A 24,232-nucleotide genomic window follows, 5' to 3' on the forward strand; every position below is an offset into this window, starting at 1 on the left:
AATACCTTTTTCACATTCTCTACTTTTACATCAGTTTTGGAAGACAATGAACTAGCTCCCATGAAAGATTTAGTTTGGGACATTATCACACATTTAGAGATCATTCAAAAAAGTTTTGAGAACTACTTTCCTGTAAATTACACAAAATGTGACTGGGTAAGAAATCCATCAACAGAAAAAGTAGCGAAGAAGTAATAATAAAAGAATCTTTAATTGAAATGGCTAACAACAGTTCACTAGCAGATGCTTTCAAATGAAAACTCCCCTTTTTTTGGCAGTGAATAAAAACAGAATACCCTCTTTTGAAATAAGCAGTCTGATTATTGGTGCCGTTTCTTACTACTTACATGTGTGAAACTGGGTTTTCTGAGTTGTACTATAAAAATAAATAGAGAAACAGACTTAGTAATGAAGAAGACTTGGGAGCTACATTGAGTTCAATCGAGCCAGATAAACAGGAACATGTTTCCTACTGAAACACGGAAAGTTCTTTGATCAGAATCCAAATACGAAAACTGACTTGCTGATTTCGAAGTCTAATTTACCATAAAAATTTGATTTGAGTCTGAATTTTTTTGCTTTTTGCACTCTAATTTTTTGCACTTCATATTCAGTTTACGTGTCTCTTGCACAACTGGTTTATTTTACTTGTGATGTGAAAGTTTAATAAATACTTTTATCAGTAAATACTGTAAATGTCATTCCTAGGGACATCAAATTTTCATGAAAATGATAACACAAAATTGTCTATTTTAGAGAAATATGACGAAATTGGCAATTTTTATGAAATATTATGAAATTTGTCGTTTTCCCTTATAAAAAGTGTAGTAAATTTGAGGACAATTTACCAATATTCTTAACTGATGGTTACTGAATGGTGAAATTCTATTTCGCCTTCTTTCACCTCAAGGTTGAAATTCATGTGTAATTTTAAAAAGCTATAATGTGACTTTGAAAACATCTTGGAAAGGGGCCAAAAATAACAGTGTTATTAGTACAAAAACACTGAATACGTCAAAAAATTACACCGAATGTGCCAAAAAATATCACCAAACAGAAAAAAAACACAAAAAGAAAAAATATAACACTGAGTTTGTCAAAAAAGAACAAATTTGGTAGAAAAATAACAGTGAAATTAGAATTTGGCAAAAAAGTCACACTGAATATGGCAAAAAATATTCAATGTTTCAAAACATTGGCCAAAAAAGCCCTGAAATAGGAAAAAATAAACACCAAAATGGGAAAAATATAATACAGAAATTGGCAAAAAACCCAACAGTGACCTTGGCAAAATAACAGCAAATTTGGCAAAAATAAAACTTAATTTACAGAAATGCACCAAAGTTGGCAGGGAAAAAAAACTGCACTGAAACTTGAAAAAAATAACAAGGAAATTAACTTGGAAATTGGGGAAAAAAATAACACTGAGAGTGGGGAGGGGTGGTGGTAAATTAGTTACAAAATGGCACTGAATTTGGAGAAAAAAAACTGAAATAGAAAAAAATAGCACCAAATATGGTGATAAAATAAAATGATTTTCCTGTCACTAGTCATTGCTCTCTTACATTTGGCTTTATTTCATTTGATTTCATATTATTTGCTACAAATACATAACATATAAGAACATGAATGACTGTAAAAAATGCTTCCACGAAACCTTTTTACTTGTGTGTGTGACACTTTTCTATCACACATAGAAGTTGATCAGCTTGATGCAAAATCTGTGTGTTGTCAGCACTGAGAAAGATGGTGAAAATTATTCCCCTCATACTGTAACTCCCCCCCCCCCCCCCCCTTTCCACCACCTCAACAGGATCCATCAAGTGAATAAGCTGTATGGGTAGGCCCAAATGTCTAAAAATGTGAAGCGATACACAGTGAACCCCTGGCCTTCACAGTCAAAGGCCTTGGCAAGACCACACATCTGCTAGAATTGCTTTTGTGGGTTCATAAATCACATTCACACAAGAGAACCCATTACAGAAGCCGAACAGGGCTGTTGTTAAAAGGTTATTCTCAGTTCTATTGTAAGTTGCTTTCTCAAAAATTTTTGACAACACGGGAAGGAGTGAAATCAGTCTAACAGTTCCAAAAGCTAGGACTCTATCATTACTTTGCTTTTACATGTGTTTATTGGTTGAACTAAGTATTTCATCTTCTGAAGGTACGTACTGGCCAGCAATTCTGTCTCATAATTTATTAGTTTTCTCAATTGAATTTGTTCTGATAAAATTAATATTATAAATCAAAATGTAGGGGGAAAATGTACTATCCCTTGCAATGAATTACTTTAATTTCTATGCAGAAAAGTATTGTGAAAATACTACATTGTATTAAAACAATTTTCTCAGACATTTAAATTTTACTATTCCTGCACAATGATGAGAAGAGACATCACCTCACTAGCATGCATTATGTGACATCATGATAAACAGGTTAACATTACAGTTTCTGGAACAGCCAGTAAACAAAATGCTTGTTTGTACTACATCTAATGTTACAATACCAATGTGAAGTTCATGAAGCAGCTGCTCAATAGCTTTAGTTTTCTTCTGGCCAATGTTTGCTGGTAGCTTCATACGCTGGGAACGCAGAGACACACCACTACCCTTGTAATCAGGGAATTTTATTCCTGCAGTTTCCACCATCTGTAACATACATCAGAGAATAATTCCAAAAGCACTATTTTTGCAACATATGTATGTACGCTCTTATATCGTGCACTTACATTAGCATCTAGCCTCGGCCTTATTTGATGAGTCAGCTTTTTTTTTGTTATTTTCTTTTCTGTTCGCCGGACATCAGACTGGCTGTCAGCAGCTGTTATTAATTTTTGAAGATCTTGTTGTTTCTTTTCTCTTTCCTTCTTTCTTGCTTCAATCTTCCGCAGTTCATTCAAAAGAGTTTGTTCCTCCTCTATCTGCACATGTACAAAAACAGACTGTGCAGTGATGACACTAATGATCTTTAAATTTCTATGAAAACACTCAACAGACAATATCTTACAAAGTGTACTATCTAATAAGCAAAATTTTTCATGTCAAATTCCCACATTTTACTATTTATATATTTACTCCTATTTATAAATGACCTGCCACCTAGGGAAAGACAGGCCAGGTTTAACTCTACTTCGAATTGAACAATGGAAAATCCAGGATGCTACTCACCATATAGCGGAGATGCAAAGTCGCGATAGGCACAATAAAAAGATTCACACAATCACAGCTTTCGGCTATTAAGGCCTTTGTCAGCAGTAGACACACACACACACACACACACACACACACACACACACACACACACACGTACACACACACTCATGCAAACGCAACTTGCACACACGTCTGCAGTCTCAGAGAGCTGAAATTACACTGCGAGCAGCAGCACCAGTGCATGATGGAAGTGGCAACTGGGTTGGGGTAAGGAGGAGGCTGGGTCGGGGAGAGGGAGGGATAGTATGGTGGTTAGTGGCGGACAGTGGAGTGTGCAGTTTAGACGGAGGGCAGGAGAGAAGGTGAGGAGAGAAATAAAAAGAAATTAAAAGACTGGGTGTGGCGGTGAAATGATGGCTTTGTAGTGCTGGAATGGGAACAGGGAGGGGGCTGGATGGGTAAGGACAGTGACTAACGAAGGCTGAGGCCAGGATGGTTATGGGAACGTAGGATGTATTGCAAGGAAAGTTCCCACCTGCGCAATTCAGAAAAGCTGGTGTTGGTGGGAAGGGTCCATATGGCACAGGCTGTGAAGCAGTCACTGAGATGAGGGGTATCATGTTTGGCAGCATGTTCAGCAACAGGGTGGTCCACTTGTTTTTTGGTCATAGTTTATTGGTGGCCGTTCATGTGGACAGACAGCCTGTTGGTTGTCATGCCTACATAGAATGCAACACAGTGGTTGCAGCTTAGCTTATAAATTACGTGACTGGTTTCACAGGTAGCCCTGCCTTTGATGGGATAGGTGATGTTAGTGATTGGACTGGATTAGGTGGTGGTAGGAGGATGTATGGGACAGGTCTTGCATCTAGCTAGGTCTTTTGCAGGGGTATGAGCCATGAGGTAAGGGATTGGGAGCAGGGGTTGTGTCAGGATGGATGGGTATATTGCCAGAATGAGATTTTCACTCTGCAGCGGAGTGTGCGCTGATATGAAACTTCCTGGCAGATTAAAACTGTGTGCCCGACCGAGACTCGAACTCGGGACCTTTGCCTTTCGCGGGCAAGTGCTCTAACATCTGAGCTACCAAAGCACAACTCACGCCCGGTCCTCACAGCTTTACTTCTGCCAGTATCTCGTCTCCTACCTTCTAAACTTTACTGAAGTTCTCCTGCGAAACTTGCAGAACTAGCACTCCTGAAAGAAAGGATACTGCGGAGACATGGCTTAGCCACAGCCTGGGGGAAATAAAGAAGCAAGCATGTTCTTGTAACAAATTTACACGAAGAAAATAATTTGATACAGAAATGAAACGGAACTGTCTCATAGCTCTTAAAAGAGCAAAAGCAGCTCTTTCTTCCAGCAATGGATAATTTCTGAAAGAATATTTTGTGAATACTGCAAAAATTTTATGTACAGCTGAAATCATTCTTCTCAAAGTACTTCCTCTGTCAATGTGAAGCATTTGCAGATGTACTGAAGAAACTGTGAGCGACATGGAAGTGCTGTTCAAATACAGATAAAGATTGGGTTATTTTCTCCTCAGCTTTGGACAAAAGCAATGCTACAATTGATGCTACTCAGATTGCCATTTTCATGAGAGGTGTTGACGCTGATTTCAATGTTGGGGGGAGGGGGGGGGGGGCAACTCCTTGATCTGATCCCAATGCACGACAACTGTGGCTGACAATAAATTTTCTTGCTTAGAAAGCATAATTGTTGTTGTGAAAATTTTCCTTGATTGCAACAGATGGAGTTGTCGCATTGACTGGTCGCAAGTCTGGGGTTAATGAGAAACTTGGCAACTTTCAGAAAGTTTGTGTGTGCACTTTCTAAAGGTGAAGGAGTCGCTAATCCAGTAAATTTTCTAGCTGTAGCTGACTCCAAAGTGGATAATACTTTTGGGACATACTCTTTCCATGCTTTTGGATTTATATTTCATGAAACAGCAAACCCTCTTGCTCCAGAACGAGTCATGCAACTTCCATCAAATGTTGTCCTGCCCTGTCTTCCATCTTGGTGCACATGAACATCAGTCTACCACCACTCCCTGTTGCAGCTCATATGGATCATACACCACCGACATTTTTCTCTCCTGGCAATCACTGCAGGACAGGGGGTAATAATAATCATAATAGTGAAAGAACTCAAGCTTGTCTCAGGCACAACAACAACATTAATATTCAGCATATACAAGGAAATAACGTGATGCAGACAAATGTCTTTTCTGCAAATGTAAAATAGCATGTAACATTACAAAGTCGAAGTATGTAACATTACATCCCAATGAGATACAATGAAAATATTCTGTATTATCTCTCTCAGAATGAGTATAAAAAAGAAGGTAATTGTTGAAGGAGGTTATTCACTGCCAAGTTATAGATAAAAAGCACAGCTGTTATAACAAAAGTGGATGCTGAGCAGCACTTCTGACACACCTCATAGACTTCAGGGAATGTTATACAAGATGAGAATTTTTGTAACACACAATTTCAATTCAATGTTATAGCGCTATACTGGGTCCAGACCAGATCTGGAAGAACCTACAATATTATCATACCAGATGTTAAATATTGTGCAACAGACTCTACCAGATCTCACTAGGAACTCCTGGTTACTTCCTATGTTCTTGCCACTGTGTAAGGAGATAAAAGCTGGTGATGAGGTGTTCCAGCTCTGCCACAATACATCAGTTGCAGGTATGGCTGTCAACTAATAATCAAACATCTTGTCTCAATGAATTAACACATCTTGTCTCACTCGGCGCATCTGCCTGCCTCGCAAACCAAACACCTGTCGTCCTGCCAGCTGCTGCCACGCTCCCTGGTTGCCGATGCCCAACATTTGAGAGACGTGGCTGGTGGCTGCTGTGGATAGTGACTTTTTTTGCTCGGCTGCTGATGGACAGAGTTTCCAGAGACCCAGTCACGTCACCAGCAGCTGTTACATGTTGAGCCACGCTCCTCTCCACCGCTGAAGCCTCTCATCCAGAAAACTGTGTCCTCCCTCTGGCAGCTGCCACTGGTTCAGCCGTGCTTCCTTCGGCTGTCACTTCCCTATATCCCACAGGTTTCATCGTCCTCAAGACCATCACTGGCAGCTCGTCCACCTTCAGTCAAAAGCAGGCAATGTGATCCCACACACATCGCCTCATCTGTGGCCACTGTCCTGTGCGACCGGCACTGTACAGACACATAAGCTGGTGAAGAGTTTGTTCCAGCAACCCCAGCATCTTCATCAGGTGGCTTACATCTGGACGTGGCTGCTGCTGTGTCCTCCTCGAAGGCGCACCTGAAGATGACTGGCAGGTGCCCAGTTGAAATATCGTGCGAAGTACTGAACGACGACCTGCTGCAAGCCCGAAATTTGTTTGAACATCCAGCAGTCATGTTTGTCAAGTCAACCTCATGGCAGCTGCAGACATCTGATCAATGTCCCAATGGTCCATCTGCTTTTGGCCGAGCCCACTGGCGTCCCAGCTGATGTCCCACTGGCCTATTGGCATCTGGCCACGCCACCAGTGTCTCGATGTACGCCTTGCTGCTGTGCTGACATCCTGTCAGTACCTTCACATCTCCAGCAGCCACTGATGGCTAAGCTCCTTGCTCCCACTGGCTGCTACTGACCCTTCAAATACTTACATGGCTCACAGGCATTACTGTGTTTCAGGTGGTCGCTGTTCGCCGAGCTAGTCTCCCATTGGCCGCCGATGGCCTGCCAATGCTCTCTCTCTGTTTCCCGCGTCACAGGACGCCGTTCAGTCCATTCTAGCATTCTTCTGTGTCTCTTCGACGCTTCCACACCCAGCACCTGTCGTCCACCTTGTGCAGTAAATTGTGTTTCCAGCACATGCTTCTTTTCTGGATGCATGGGTGTCATGCTATTCTTATTTTCAGTGGTGCTTGTTCTTGGTGTTGCCCCTGACATGCTCCTCTGTTCATCATAGCATGTACTGTTTTGCATATTTTTTTGCAAGCCCTCGTTACTAGATGTCTGTCGCCATCACCATCAATCTAGCCTTCACTTCCTGCAGGAACTAACAATCTTCTGGCACATCCTTTCTTTATCACCCATTTTGGTGCTCCTAATGCCCCGTTTGCCTAGGTTCGCGTCTCTGACTTCTTCTCTCCTTCTTTCTCTTTCATTTTGGCCAAGATGGCTCTGCTATCTCGGCCCTGCCATCTCCTCCTAAGGAGGTGGGCTATTGTAGCTGGCCATTAAACAGGCCACTACAACCACCAACATTACCTCACATCCTGTGGGTTGTCTCATAACTGAGCCACATGTATTTCCTTGTGTTAGAAGCACTAGTTTCACACTAAACTGCGCACACACAGCCTATAGTGGCACTGCGATTGCGAAACAACTTTTTCATCCAGTACACACTGTCTGTAGCACCACTGGGATCAATCACATAATTATGCAAATATCAACCTGCCTGCCTTTATAACTCACAATGAGGCCACTACCAGGCAGTAGATTCTCCAGCTCTGGGCAGTTATGCTCACCACTTTTGGACCATCAGTCAGATTTTCACCATCTGTCTCACTGGCTCATCCATATCATGGGCCACTGTTGGTCTAGTTGTTACTTCCGTAAGTCCCCAAGAGCTGATGACATCGTTGCCAGCTCACTAGCTCCTAAGACTGCGCACTCCATTGGTATCCTGACGTCTCAGGTGATACCGTTGGTTAAGAGTTACCTCCCAGCTGCCACCACTACCTTCACAGGGCTGTCAGCCCCACTGCGCCCCAGTTTGTCACTGCTGATTGAGAACTGCCTCACCAGCGACTGCCAGTACCTGTCACGGCCTTGATGGCTCTTTGGGCTATAGACACTGCTTGTCTCACTAGGTGCCCGCACACCGCTCTTGCCACAGCATCAATTGCCCTCATCAGGCCGCTCACACAGTTAGTCTCACTGCAGCACCAATCACCAGGCAGCTGCTGTGCCTTGCCGAGCATCACCAGGCATCAGCTGTGCACACATCAGAGCAGTACATTGTGTTTGTAACAGTTCCGGTAAAGCCTTCAGTCTGCGATACCAGATGTTATGTATTGTTAACCACTGTGCAATAAACTCTTGCAAATGTTACTGGGAATTGCTGTTTACTTCCTGTATCCTTGTCACCTTGCAAGGACATAAAAGGAGGGAGTAAATCAACTGTCCTTTTCAAACAAGTGATCCTGGCAATTGCTCTCTCTGATTTACATAATAAAAAAATTAAATCTGGATAATAAAATGTATTGTTAAAAAGTGTACTTACTACGACTCTCTATCAAACATAACAAAGTGAACAAATTAAATCTGGATGGCACAATGAGTATTTAAACTTCTGGCGTACAAAATGTGTGTCCAGTGTCTTTTTGGTTATTCCATATGCACCTGCGATGAATACAATATAACGAAAACTAGCATATAAAATGCTACATACTGTATCCTCTTTCTCATTTCTGTTATAATGCTCTATTTAACTGAACCAATTCTTGCTGTGTCAAATTGTGTAACTGTTTCCTTTTAATAGGTCCCACTTTTTTTTTTAGTATATTTCAGTCTTTCAGTTATCATTTTCCACTCTGCCTCTTTTAGATCATTCTGAAATATACAATATGGTTGGTCTTACTATGGTACTTCATTGTCTATGATTAAATAACGCTGATTTTATTTTGTACATGCTGCTCTGACAGAGTTGAGAAGCTTTTCCACATTTTGTGCATATGTGGTTTATTGCCTGATACCTACTAACGATAGAGCTATCTATTCAGGGAAATTGAGAAGAGTGCCTATCAGATTTCGGTCAACAAATCTCGTTTTGATAACTGTGATCCTCAATCCTGCTACTTTAGCTGCTACGTAGTTGAGAGAAAAGAGTAGGCAAATAGCTTCTTTCACACTCAATGCATTCTCTTTCAGAGCACACATTCTATCACCTCTGTGGTCTGACTGTATTCACACACTGTCCAATGCCTTGTTTGTATGGCTATCCATCACTTAACGTCTCATGTCAATAGAGGCTATTTGTCTCTATTCATTACAGTGTTTGCTCACAAACTGAAAAACACATTTCTATCAACTGCAGAATACAGTTAAGATACCTAATATGAGCAAGCAAAACATGTTTCATTAAGAAACCACCCCAAAATGACAAAAATGATTTTTGCAGAGCCAGCTAGTTGTTAAAAGATGTCCCACAGTGTATAAAAAAGCAAGAAAATTATGACAAAATACAGAATAAATAAAAAATGGTTACAAGTGCCATGGCTTCTCATACTTCTGCATTATCTGTTAGGAAGCAGCATTCACAATGGTAAACAACTGAGAAATGAGCCTTCATACTGCTGCTGAGTGAACTCACTGAGCCTCACTCAAAGCACTCAACTTTAATTTCCTAACACCCTCACTTCAACTGTGAAGTTAATAATATGTAAATGTGACTGGAAAGTCAATATGTTGTTACAGAGCATACAGATTATTTATAATGCTTCTAAGACATAATTTTACCTGTTCAGGTGTTCTTTCAAAAAGCCGCCGCAGCTGTTCCTTCCTTCGCCGTTCGTGGTCTGCATCAAACACGTAAACTTTTGCTTCTGCACTTGAACTGGCCCGCACCTGAATGAGTGGTATACGTAAGAACATATAAATCTGTTAACTCTACAGAAGAAACACATTATAATTTCAAAATGAAGAATCATGAACAATGAACATACCCTGGTAAGAATTGCACAGACTTCGTAGTAGCGCTCTTTTAGATCTTCAACACTTCTATCACCAAAGCGAGTGCGATCCCAGCGGTCTTTCATCACAATAAACCTTAAATCAAATCGCCTACATAAATCAAACAGGTGGTCAGTTTCCTGTCGGCTCCATGATTCATTATGTAAATAGTGTAGGTACTCTGAATCCGTGTACGTTGGAACAGGAACTTTCTAGAAAAGGAAATACTAAAGAAATTCACAGTAAATCAGAAAGTGCATGACTTTTGTATAAAACAACAGAGCAATAGTCAAGTTATAAGGTAGAATGAAGCTGTAGCTCAGAGATGATGTGAAGGCTATCATGAGGCATTGTGCTAGATTAAAGGTGTGTGCTGGACTAGGGACTTTACTCTAGCCTTGGTCATTATCACTCTTACCAAATGAACCATCCAAGCACATTTCACAACTAGTTCAGAGCATCAATCTCACAGTTCCTCTCTTGTGCTCTTCCAAACAGCTACCACATGAGGCCACGATCGAGGAGTGAATCACAATAGGCATCATATTTTTTATGTCAAGAAGTACTGTCTATGGTACCCACTCTAATCAATTAAATTAGTTCACTAACATAGTTGTCACAATCTTATTCATCTAATACAACTTGACATGTGACCCAGACCAGATTTTGGACACTTATTTACTGTTTATTGGGAACTATCAACTTAAGAAGTGGGACTACCTGAGCACATGTCCAGGACCAACGTAAACTTCCACTGTCACTGGTGTTACACACAAATCGTAAGTGACATTGAAAGTTTGAGTCATGCTTGAAGGCATGTTTGGATGGCCTACCAGGTGAAAGGACTGCTTGCAATAGGCATTCTTCTTATCCCTGCCTTGAAGCTTCAAGTTGCAAACAGGTACAGCTAAATGGCAGATGATATGTAGCAGTAAGGCAACCAACATTTGATCATGGTTTTTGGGTTGATGACCAACAACTGAACAAGATTTGAAGTGAGGTTTAAGGGAGATTTAGTGTTAGTCGTAATAAACTTCCACTACACAACTATGTCAAATTATCTTGGAATGGGTGACAATGGAGATATAACATTTAAAAAAAACCTACCATATTTTGTTTATTTTGACTCTACATGTCATATGGTATCATATTCTGGAGTATCTCGGTAAACCGAGAGAAAGCTTTTAAAGTGCAGAAGCATGTAATTACACTCACTTGTGGTATACATTAAGAAATGACTATAACACTCAAGTGTTTAAAACATGTTTCTTATTTTATATTTTCTAACATGTACCTTCTAGATGCCTACACTATGTCATTGTTTCTCCACTCCTCGGATTCCCTTGGGCCAAACCGTCTTCTTTCTGTAGCAGCCAAAAACAGATCATGTCTGTCATGTAAACCAGTCCTACCTGTTACCGAATAAGACTCGATAGCTGAGCAATTTTGCTGGACAATCACCCGAAAGTGCTGTAGTAGGACTTATAGCCAGACACTTCTTTTTAAGGTCAGAAGTTTACCAGTCTTTTATCATGTCTTTAAGATCCTACCAGTGATGACCAAGTCACTTACAGTCTCTAATGTTTACAAACAGGTAGTTATTTTGGACATACGCAGAGCATAATAGTTCTTATTTCTTCAAAACTAAAATTACACAATACAGATGGAGTGAACAGTTTGCTTTACTTTGGCTATAACTAACACTGGAAGTTATGACTAGGTGAAATCTCTAACTAACAATATCTTTTAAACTAAGGCAAAAAATAGCCTCTTTAATTTGGAAGTGGTCTTTCTTTCTGAATTCACCTGTTAACTCATAAGATTTTCCCTATGACTAAATGTACAAAATTTTATAACTGCAGTAACTTTTGATGGCCATTATTTCTGATGAAACTAACTAGCTCATTGCAATCAGGCCAACAAAATGAATGATATGAATAATAAAGTTCTGTGGGGTGAGTTTGTTTCTACCATTATGATGGTTTAACGATATGTGCTTAATGTAGGAACTTTAACATTGTAATTTTGAAAAGAAAATTAGCAAGTATTTCATACAGACCTTAACACATGAAAACAGGAGAGCATGCAAAGCAGGACAGTGCTCTCTCACATGTCAATAACCATACCGATAGTCACACAAAACTTTTCGAGATGAGTCATTCAGGGAACTTGAAAATGGTTTAAATGGCTCTGAGCACTATGGGACTTAACACCTGAGGTCATCAGTCCCCTAGAACTTAGAACTACTTAAGCTTAACTAACCTAAGGACATCACACACATCCATGACCCCGGTCACGTGGTTCCAGACTGAAGCGCCTGGAACCGCTCGGCCACAGTGGCCGGCCATGGAACTTGAACTACCAATAGTAGTTCATGGGATTAATACTTGTAACAGTGATTATTGACAAAATACGTGGGAGAAACTGGTGGTCAGTAATGAAGCTGGCAGGATTATGAAAATATTGCTATTATACAGGAGATCCTGGGAAATATGGGAGAGCAGCTCACCTTACATCCCAGGTAAAACCTCTAGAAGAATAAACATTGGAGCACAGCGTAACACTATCAATGACAACTTCAGAAAGCACGCTTTCCTCCACAGTGTGCGTCTGCTGCTCTGAATGTAACTTCTAATGTTACTGGAAGAGATCTCTTTGTCTTACGTTTAGTGGGCTAAGTTATGAATGAGTGCACACCAATACACTCATGTGTTTCGTATTTGGCCATTCCTTACTATTGCATGTATGGAGACATGTGGATTGGATTTGATTGTGGCAGGTTGGGGTTGGGTGGGGACGGGTCCTTACTGTATTGATAAGCAGCTATTTGTTGACTCTGTTGGTTTCTTCTGTGGGGGGACAGTTGAATGCCAGCATTTATTGTATCCAATAAAACTAGAACACACTATTGCGTACATTCATGACAAAGCTGCCTTGCTGGAAGCAACTACAACTGTTTTTCATGAAATTTGTTCTCTTTCTGTTACACAGGTCAGTGTAAGGCGCACAAGGCCTAGGTTATATCGCTGGTGGGGTTAACACTTTGAGTACTTTCAAGGGATTTTTTTTTTTTTTTTTTTTTTTTTTTTTTTTTTTTTTTTTTTTTTGGGTGGGGGTGGGGGGTGGATGTAATATTCAGACCAAAAACAGAGCCCATTCTATGGATACTGACATGATAAGAGTCCAGAAATAAGGATCACTTCTCTCTCAACTTAAGTCATGTTGCTCAAATGAAATAGTATTAATAGGAATACAACAAAACTGTTTTCACATAGAAAATTGAAAATATATTTGGCAAACGAATCAGGCCAAGACTATTGAAAGTTCTTGAAATTTTATGAGCAACAAGAAATACAGGGTACAAATTTAATCAACAAAAAACCCAACATACTCATAGTAGCACTATTATTTTCAATGAAATTATTAAAGCAAATTAATACAGAGTGCTGATAAAATTTTACAAATTCAAATTTTTCACTTGCAACACCAATACACATAATCCAATCTCAAACATGTTTTCTAGAGCATTAACAAATTTGTTTTGATTGAAACAACAAAACCAAATTTGTTTCCCTATCAAGATGCTTAGATAGAGAAACTTGAAAACAAAATCTGAACAAACTGTACACGTGTGAGACCAAAGTAGCTTAACTTTATAGTACAGAACACTTGGAGATTATAAATCAAGCTTGTGTACTCAATCATTGTAGAACAAATGATAATCTTTTATTTATTTGAAAGATTATGTAAACTGCTCAACCTGATTGCCTGAGAAGGTGTCTGGGATTTGATTGAAAGGGAGTAGAGAATGAAAGAATTTGGGTTATGAAACAGCTTTACAGTAAATTAAAACAAAACAACAAAAATAAAGGCAGCCTGTCTGAAAGGGCATCTGTGAAATCAAACTTTGCTTGTGGGTAACATTCAACACCACGTTTCTTCAACTCCCACACTGTATTATGCTCGAATCTCACTTGGCATACTGCCCCACTCTTCAACAGTGGTCAGTGGTCCCCCTAGGATCATTCAGTGTGTTATGAGGGTACCTGGTATGTTGCACAGAAAGTTTAAATGAGTCCCAAGCACATTCAATCGGGTTCACTTCAGAAATTTCACAGCTCATTCCATTTAGCTGAATCCTGCTTTCTGAAGGATGATGTTCATGAGGTGTGCACAGTATGCTCAAGTATTATCATCATGTTTTGATGGACAGCAGGGTGGAGGATTCTGTCTAGCTAATACACAGTCCTCAAATGATCTTTCATAGGAAAGAGAGGTGTCTGACATCAGTAAATGATACCAGCCCAAAACATGACTGAACCCATAGGACTGCATGCCTGAGATGTACTTTGGTACACCATTGCTTTCATACACATCTACGACAACTGTCAGGTATCAGACAAATCCCACATTGTTCAAAAAGATTTCGGGCTTCCAGCCGGTCATCGTAAACTTCATTGCACGATATTTCGGCTGGACAACTGCCAGCCACCTTCAGGTGAGCCGAACGAGGACTGACGAAGAAGTTCTCCGCTCCAGCTTATATAGTGCACTGATAGTACTGCCGCACATGCGTTGCAGTTGCAGGGACAGATGGGCCACACCGCCCAGAGACAGTGCCCTCGCTGGTGGAACTGCAGTACTCAGCTGCCATCGGTACCATCACTGGCCGCAGCTATTGAAGTCTTCTGGCGTCTTTGTCTCGAGAAAATTTCGGAGATGATGGGATTCCATGCGTTATTCAATTGGTAACCACTGTCAAGGTTCATTAGATTTCCCGCAATGCGTATTTCAACAGATTCTTTGATAATGGAGTCCCAAAAAGTTGGTGCAGTGGCCAAAATCGAAGTTTCGTCGTACTCCATTGAATGACCGTTAGAAATACAACGTTCCGCAACTGCAGACTTACTTCGTTGCAGTAGGCGAGTGCAACACTGATGTTCTGTACAACGCTCTTCCACTGTACGCATTGTCTTTCCTATATAGGCCATACCACATAGACACGGTATTTTGTAAATTCCCGCCTTCTGCAGAAACAAATCATCCTTCACCGATCCCAGCAAATCCAAAATCTTAGAAGGTGGGCAAAAAACCACTTTCACATGAAAATTATTAAGAATCCTCACTATCTTGAAGGAGATATTTCCAACGAAGGGAAGAAAAGCTAGGGACTTGGCTGGTGCATTCTCCTCTTTATCCATTTCCCAGTTCCTGGCTCTAGTTGAGAAGGCCCTGTTAATTTGGCGGGTCAAGTACCCATTGTCTCTGAACACTGTCCTCAAATGTGCAAGTTCCTTAGGCAAAATCTATGTATACAACACCGTATGTGTCCTGTGCACAAGGGTTTTAAGTACACTCATGGTCTGGGATGGGTGATGGCAACTTGAAGAATGCAAATACAAATCAGTGTGAGTGGGTTTACGATAGACAGAACATCCCACTGTGCTGTCACTCTTCCGTTTAACCAAAACATCCAGGAATGGAAGGTAGCCATCTTTATCTAGTTCCTCCATAAAACGGTTAGCCACCAGAGGAGACAGAGGGCTGCTCATGGCGACACCGTCAGACTGTTCAAAATATTCCTGGTTAAACATAAAATAAGTTGAGGAAAGAGCATGTCGAAACAAAGCAGTAATGTCCGATTCAAACTGTTGATCAATTAGAATCAAAGAATCCGCAAGAGGTACTTTTGTGAAAAGGGAAACTACATCAAAACTCACTAGAAGATCTGAACCACTTAAGTGGAGAGCCGCCAGTCTGTTGATAAAATCAGCAGAGTTCCGTATATGATGTGAACATTTGCCAACAAATGGTCTCAGCAAAGAAGCTAGATGTTTGGCTAAATCATATGTGGGTGCATCAATATTACTCACTATAGGCCATTAAGGCAGACCTTCTTTATGCACTTTAGGAAGACCATACAGTCTCGGTGGTACGCTGCCATGTGGTCTTAACTGCTTGATGGTCTCTGGAGCTAGCAAGGAAGAGTGCAAAAGTGCACACGTCTTCCGTTGCACACGTGCTGTTGGGTCTTGATCAATTCTCCGATACATAGTATCACTAAGTAGACTACACATCTTCTCCAAATACAACCCACGAGATAACAAAACGGTACAATTACCTTTACCAGCCTTAAGCACCACTATTTCCGGATCTTCTCAAAGGTTCTGTAGTGCAGCCCTTACTTCAGCGGTTATATTACTGCATGGGGAGGAGCTTTCAGAAGAACCCAATCAGTTTCCCATCTTATTTCTTCAGCAACGTCCATAGGGAGGTGATGTACAGCTTGTTCAACACCACTTACGAAACTTATAAGAGGTACTGCACTTGGTGTAGGTGGAAAATTAAGACCTTTGCCCAAAACTGACAGCGTCGCATCGTCTATAATCTTCTCCGTGAAATTAACCACGGAACGTCGTGCAGTTACTTCCTGTGGCATTAGCTGTTGTGGCACAAAGCGATCAAATTTAGACATCTGCCGGGAACTAGCAGCCTTATATACCCAGTCGAACTTGGCTGAAGTCACTCCATACACCCAGTCTCATGATATAGGAGAAAGAAGTGCTGCAATCTTCAAGTGTATATCGTGTATGAAACTTGGATGCACCACTATGCCCCAGAGACAAAACAACACTCAAAGCAGTGGAAACATTTTGATTCACTGCCACCAAAGAAAGCAAAGACATTTCCTTTGGTGAGAAAGGTCATGGCATCAGTGTTCTGGGACGCGAAGGGGATTCTGTCTGTAGATTAACTCCCCATTTGGCAAACAGTTACTGGAGAATACTACACTAACCTCCTGGACAAATTGCAACAAAAGATACGCGAAAAAAGGCCAGGTTTAGCAAGGAAGAATGTCATCTTTCACCAAGACAATGCACGCCCGCAAAAATGTGCCGTCGCCATGACAAAATTACATGAACTGAGGTAGGAATTGTTGCCACAGCTGCCTTATTCACCTGATATGGCTCCGTCAGACTTCCATCTCTACCCAAAACTGAAAATTTTTCTTGCTGGACAAAGATTCACTTCAAACGAATAATTGATAGCCGAAATTGACAAACTCATTTTTGAGATGGGATCAAGGCACTGGAACACTGTTGGGTCAAGTGCATTAATCTACAAGGAGACTACATTGCAAAATGAAAAAAGTTTCTGTGATGTAATACTTTTTTCCTATTCTGTTCTAAGAACTTTTCAAACCACCCTTGTAAGATTCAGAATTGTGGGATCTGAAGCCCAACTTGCGGCTCTCTACAGACGCGTGGTAGCAGCAAAGTGCCGGATCTTGGCTGGCATTGGTAGTAGTTTTTGCAAAAAAGCTCTGCCTCCATCTGAGAGATACCTCTAGCTGTTGTTTGGAGACACCCTTGCTTCAGCACTGCTGCCATCAGTAAAAGATTGTGTTTACCGGAAATCCTCCAGATGGCTTCCCATACTGTTGTAGAACAAGTGGAACGATTGATAAAGTCCATGAACACTTGTCATATCCTTTTCTTGCTCTCCTTAATTATTTAGAGCAATGGCTTTTGTGACCTGAAAGGCCAAGTGGTTGTCGGGTGGCATTTAAGGCATTGGAGAGCCACACGGTTGCCCCAAATTGCTGAACGGCATTCGCCTGTCCACCAAGGTACAGGTTACCAACTGAAGACCTTGGAATTGATAGATCGGTGGCATGATGGATCACTCGTATGATGTGGTCTACCCATTCCTGGATGCTATTACAGTCTTTAAACACAGCCAGCTGACTGAACAGTGTCCAGTTAGCTTTGCTGGTGGCTTCTCCTCAGGTGAATGTGGAGTGGGAAATGGTCACTAGATTGTAGGTCATTGAAGAGAATCTGTGAGGGCTGGAGAGCAGAAAGAAAGGTTGATGCCTGAGAATGACCCAGTAGCAGTACAGGAATGATGAGAGTACCCATGCTGACAAAGCACAGTTCATGAGGTATCATGAGGCCCTTCAAAACCTGACCCTGAGGGCAAGTAGAGGTTGAGTTACACAAGACATGATGAAAAATGGTCACGGGAGTTGTTCCACAAGATCTAGAAGAGCCTTAGAGGCTACTGCATCTTGCAGAGGTAGACACAGTGAGCAAACAGTGACCCTCTGACACACATGAATTTCAACAGCAACTCCTTGCACGTCAGTAGCCAGAGGGAGAGCAGAGGAGTGATGTGTATTATCGACAAACACAGCAACCCCTTCCTTGGTTCTGTTCCCAGTCACATCATCTTTTCAGTGAAGGCTACAACCCTGTAGCACAGGGGTGTCAGTGGCTTTTTAAACGTGTTTCTTGTAAACACAGGCACAGGGGGTATTCTGTGTTAGCAGTTTCAGTTCCTCTACATGTGTCCTGAGCCCATTAATTTTCCACTGTAATGTATGAGCCATCTATCACAGATGATGTACTTTCGGCCTGTGTTCCCACCAGGGAGGGGATCCCATAATTGGTGGGGGCGAGATGATTGACCACATCATGGTTCATTAGCTGTACCCTTCAGCAGAGACATTCGACAGGATGACATCGACATTATTGGACTGTTTATTTCATGACTCCATCAGTGGTGGGCTTGACTTTTGATTTTTTTGCCTTGGATAGGTTCCAGAGCTACAATCACAGTAGTGGTAGCAGCAGTTCCGGATAGTGGACCAGACTGAGCCCTTGGGGGAGCAGGAAGCTCTGCAACATTAGTGACCACAGATTTTTCTGATGTTTTGGAAGAAAGTGTAGGCTGTGAAGTAACTGCAGCAGCACAAGTACACTGACAAACACAGGTACTAGTGCAAACACAAGCTACCCCTGTTTGTGTAGCAACATTGGGTTTCTGTACTGGCTGTTTAACAACTGAAGCAAAGGAGATACAGAATGTCGGGGGCTGCATGATCTTATAACTATTCTTGGCCTCGCCATAGGATATCCATCTTTGTGTTTTAATTTCCTTCTGTTCTTCAAGCAAGACACAGTAGTCCCTACTCCAGACATGGGGAGAGCCAGAGCAATTCACACACTTTGGAGAACATGAACATCTGGCTCCTTCATGGGCAGCCTTACCACATTTGCCACAAGTGGCTTTTCCCTTACGTCAAGAGTGGTATGCCCAAAGAGCTGGCATTTAAAACAGAGTATTGGGTTGGGAACATAGTGCTGCATGGTTAAGCAAAGAAAACCCGCCTTATTCTGCACATCTACAATGCCTTTTGGGCCCATTAAACTTCCAGCTCTTCTTTGGGGACGTCCACAAAGTCTCTGTGTGTCACAACATCTTTACTGTAGTTCAATGTGGTGCAGAGGTGGCAGACAAAGGTTCGAAGGATCAACCCTGGTCCCACGAGCAACTATGGAGATAAAAGTCCACCTAGACGGAGCACCACGTGCCTAGGTAGGCCTCATACAACTGAGGTGTGGCAGGCAGTTTCCACAGAGGTTGTTCATTAACACTGTTCCATGTCGACAGCCATGCATCTAATCAGTGCGCACAGCACCACCTTGAGATTGAGGGATTTTTTTTTATATAGGTTTTTACCATCCTCACAATCTGGGCCGTCAAGCCAAGATCCTTGACACACAATGCTCCACTGCCGGGCCATACATGGTTGCTGAAACATGCCCACGGCCTATGGTAACAGAGGACTGGAGGCGTGTACCAGTCCCCAGTTCAGGAACCACAGGGTCGTCAAGTCTGTCCTCAGCAAACGAATACCAAGGCTTTGAGGGCTGTACGTATGTAATCAAAGCAAAGTTTCTGATGTAGTTTTTCAGAACAAATATTTTGGAGCCACATGTTCCTTCGTTATGCAGATGTTGTCAAACTATAGCAGGGAAGATAGTGCTTAAAAACATTTAAAAATATTGGATTATTTCAAACTGTAGGTTTCACAACACAACCCAATGATGATGTCATTATCTTTTCATTATTGGTCATATGTATTACTATATTTTACAGTTGAGTAACTCACTGCCCATTGTTTGAAGAATTTGCAATGCATTAAGAATGCAAATTGGTATTAATAATCTGAGGGAATCAGAAATTGACAGTCAGAGATTATCATATTTTGAAATGTGTATCTCCACATCACTGGCAGGTGAATTCTAAGTTACAAAGCAAACTGGAGAAAAGTGATTCAACCAGGATTCAATCCCACACCCTTCCAGTTTTCAGCCACATGTTCTATCACTAGACCACCACACCAGATATGAAATAGATCACACTTGTTGTGTTCTGGAGGCACTGCTGCTCTCTCTAGTTATTGCGACTGTTCATCAGGTGGCAATGGCATTGTTTCCAGAACTTAACTTTAATTCATCATAATCGTACAAAGCATTTATAAATGACATACATACCTTCCTCGTGAATCTGTGTATCTATTAGACAACACTGGATAGAAGTCCCTACAGCAGTTCCTGAGATTATAATGGATATAGAGACAGATGCAAGCGACTTCAGTTTTTACATAAAAAAGAGATGTTACAAAACCTACAGATTTTGTGTTGTATATCAACAATGGAGATCAAGAATGCAAATTTCATATCACTCTAGCTGGTAGACTTTGAATTATAAAGGGAAAATATTAAATTTCATGGGCACTCTATAAATAAGAGACTTACTCATGAGTGTCCACAGGTGTTATGTTATAAGGAAACATCATCACTCTCAACTCCCACCTGAAGCAACTAATTATTTTAGGCATTGTAAATTTTGTGTTTTATTGCTATGCAAACTTACTGCATTATAAATTAAATGACAGAAGTTACTGGAGTTTACATGAGATATTGTAACACCAAATTCATATTAATACAGTATGAAACTATGTCAGAAAGCATAATTGTAAAGTAAATTCTCAATCATTGCATAAAATTTTCTTATTTTCCGTGGAGTGTCTGATCACACTCATAGTGTTTTAGGAAAACTGAGTAACTTTAGTTTTTGAGTGAGATTGGTACAGTTTGCTTAATTTCACTGATCAGATGAGCCTCTCCGAAGGAAAAGCAATCAGATGAAACTGACTATCTGATTTTGGTAAGATGTTTCACATTTGATTTTACAAATTAGGTTGCTCTCCTTCAGCCCACTGTATGAGAGTATAATATTGTATGCTGTGAATGCTTAGCACTGACTGATGTGCTTGAAAGAATGATGCTACTATAAAGTTGACACAGGCCATCACTCAAGTAACAGTGAAGTCATTGAAGATTTGGATACAGAGTAGTCAGTCAGTAAGTCCATCTGTGGTTGTGAGCTGAGGTGACAAATGTGTCTTTTGTCTCTGTGTTTTGGATGTTGGTTCTGAGTGATCAGACTTAGAATTTGCAAAAATTTTGTGCAACTGGTACAGTGCATATTGAGTGCTGTGTAAAACTGTTATTTTGGACATCCACAAATTGAAGCGAGGCTTTTGCTACCTATACGAATAATTTGGAGGCAACTGCTTCCATGAACTTTAGCATTTTGTTTTGTTGTAATGCCAATAAATTGACAGACAGAAAGCGATGCGGCAAGTAGAATACCGATAACAAACTCTATTTCATGGAAAGCAAACAATCATCTGGACAATAATGGTCATCACAGAGTGCACCAACTGAATATGAACAATGTACACTAGCTGGAAAAGCTGTGCTGCTGGTTAAATAAGAGTGTGAAGGTTCTGTGACTCTATTTTACACAAGAGTTTTCAGAATACACCAACACTATTTCTAAAGTTTTCATACTAGTATTTAAACTACTCAATTCCAAGGTTTCAAAGTTTTCAGTGTTCATTAAGCTGAAGATGCCAACTGAGAACTATAACTTCAAGATTAGCTGTCTGACAGCAGTTTCTGTTAACCTTTTCTTGAGCTAATTAGAGCTAATACTGAATTGGTACATAATGTAAAATGGAGGATCTGTTACAAATTATTAACATTTTTATTATTGACATATTTATTCTTATTAAATAATTAAATTTTACCCTGTAGCAAATGATTGTCAAATTGTGTATTTTGTGAATACAATGATACAGGTTTACTAAAATTACTGTTGATTTTTGAAGACCCTGTATATCATGGTTAATTGGTTCTCATTGATGTGAAGATATGCCAGGAATGACATGGTGTTCAGATTCCTCATTAAACTGTTAGGTCCCCTTTCTCTAGTAACATTACAGGGGTCGGTTAAGGGCACACAAGTAACTGAAATGGCGTCCAATTAAGGGACTCCCACCTAATAATGCCATACAAATTTACTTTACTTTTGGTACAGTCAAACAGCTGGTCCCACAAATACTCAAGAGAAGAATTAAGTGATCCAAGCAAGCACAGTCTTGCATGTTAGTATAAGCCTAATATTACTATGGCATTTAGGATTGAGGGTATAGTAGTTCCTGTTGTGTACAACTTCGTACACAACAGTAAGAGAGCTGGGCTACAGTGTAATATAGCAACTTTTGTCAGAAGAAACAGGAGATTTACTTAACTTTTATTTCTCTAGGCATCCAAAGACTCAACATAAATATTACAGCAAGAATCACCGTCCAGCTATCTCAGTGTCACCAAGGATAAACACAAACAAAGGTGTTGTTGCATAGTGGTTCCAAGTGCAAGTAGGTCGAATGGCTGCTGCTGGTTGTCCTATATTGTGGTGGCAGAGGATGGTTATAGGAGAGAGCTGCTGGAGGTTGGCTCAGCAGATGCACACCACTGGGTCCACCAGATCCCGCACAACCGCTATTGATGTCAGATAGAAACTTGCCGCTCTAGTATCAAATTGACATGCCGTGAGGTGGTATTGATATGTGATGCCACAATCTGTGGCTGCCATCTTGTAGATGGAAACTTTAAAAAATCAAACCCTTGTACTACAAATGAAGAGCAGCTAGTGAGTTTTATGATGCTGATGCCTGACATCTATTACAACAAAGAAAGAGTATAAACTGGCAGATTCATTTCAGTACAGAGAAGGAGATGTATGAAAAACTTCCTTCTTAGATGCAAAGGTGTCAAGTTGCTGAGATTCAATATGGTGACATAGACTACCCAGAGCCCTACTCCCTTGTCAAACACATATACAGATATATAGCAGGTAAGTTGTGGTAGAAGGTATATAATTTAGGAGTAAAGGTGGCCACTCACCGAATAGAAGAAGTACTGAGTTATTGACAGGCCCACACAAAAGATGGAGGAGGGAACTTTATCCAAGACTTTTTCTATCCCTCCAACCTAAATGATATCATGGTCCATCCCTCGGCTTCTCCCACTCCCAATTGCTTGCCATAGGAAACACATACCTGTGGAAGACCAGGTGCAAGACCTGCCCAATCCACCCACTCAGCACTTCCTATCCCAATCCTGTCATAGGGTTATTGTGAGGGTTCAGCCAGTTTTTTTATTACCTTGTCACCGGTCTTAAACTCCAAGAAGTCTGTGAACCACCGACTCGTTAAACTCTACTTATGTCAGTCAAAGAATTCAACTTGTATCCAAAACCAGAACAACAACAATTCTGATTTGTATGAAGGCTTTTATTGTGACTTTTATTACAACCTGAACATCAGTTAGGTACATCTCCTATGAAACAACTCCAAGCTTACAAAGCAAGAAAAACAAGAGTATATACATCAGCAATTACATTATTATCTTCTGGAAGACCTTCTCCTTCCTGAATCTTCCCACAAAATAATTAAATTTTTAACCTCTGTACAATTTTTCTAGATGAACAGATCTTTTGTTAAAAATATTTGTTCCTTTACATATCCTCTGCAATCAACAAAATTATTTAATTTCGAACACTTTGGCCACAAAACATCTGGGAAATCTCATATAATCTCGTACCCTAACACCTGCCGCCCCCTTACAAATGAACAAGCGTCTGACTACTTACCAGTTTCCACCTACAGTAATCCAATGTGAAAGTAACTTTTAATTAATCATGTTATACTCTATAAATTTCACTCTGGCCATTGTCTTTCTTCTTCCTTTTTAGACTAATCAAAAGTCTGTAATGCAGTATATACAAAATCATGTATGACCATAAGTGGCATCACCAAATGAATCAGGTAAATCATCAATGCAACAATTAGAAACAAGTAGTCCTTTTTGTCCACTGTACAGTAGTAGTTCCACAATATATTGGAAGACATGTTACCTAATTTGGTACTGAAAGTTTCACTCATACCATTCCCTTGCATAGCGTATTCAAATTAAAATTAGCTTCCCGTAGAAATGATACTAACCATTTCCCAGTGTTCGAGAAGATGTGAGACAACCATTCATAAATTACAAAATTTTACAGACTTGAAAGTGACACAAAAATTTATCTTTCCTGATGACCCATCAGTAGGTTTAGCCTAATATTCTAGATTACATGGCCACTTCACAACCTCCATAGATAAG

The 24,232-nt window shown here is 40.6% G+C and overlaps 1 protein-coding gene across 1 annotated transcript in view; it reads right to left on the reverse strand.

Annotated features, from left to right (window-relative positions):
- The window catches only part of LOC126484477 (DNA methyltransferase 1-associated protein 1), a 70,081-nt gene that overhangs the window by 11,212 nt on the left and 34,637 nt on the right, over positions 1 to 24,232 (reverse strand). Inside the window, exons 4-7 of the mRNA XM_050108004.1 lie at positions 9,860 to 10,078; positions 9,654 to 9,761; positions 2,729 to 2,920; positions 2,507 to 2,648 (exon numbers count right to left, since the gene is read on the reverse strand). Of these exons, the coding sequence (XP_049963961.1) occupies positions 2,507 to 2,648; positions 2,729 to 2,920; positions 9,654 to 9,761; positions 9,860 to 10,078 (661 nt within the window). The remainder of the gene's footprint in view (positions 1 to 2,506; positions 2,649 to 2,728; positions 2,921 to 9,653; positions 9,762 to 9,859; positions 10,079 to 24,232) is intronic.

Source organism: Schistocerca serialis, chromosome 6 (assembly GCF_023864345.2).
Source record: "Schistocerca serialis cubense isolate TAMUIC-IGC-003099 chromosome 6, iqSchSeri2.2, whole genome shotgun sequence".
Taxonomy (NCBI): domain Eukaryota; kingdom Metazoa; phylum Arthropoda; class Insecta; order Orthoptera; family Acrididae; genus Schistocerca; species Schistocerca serialis.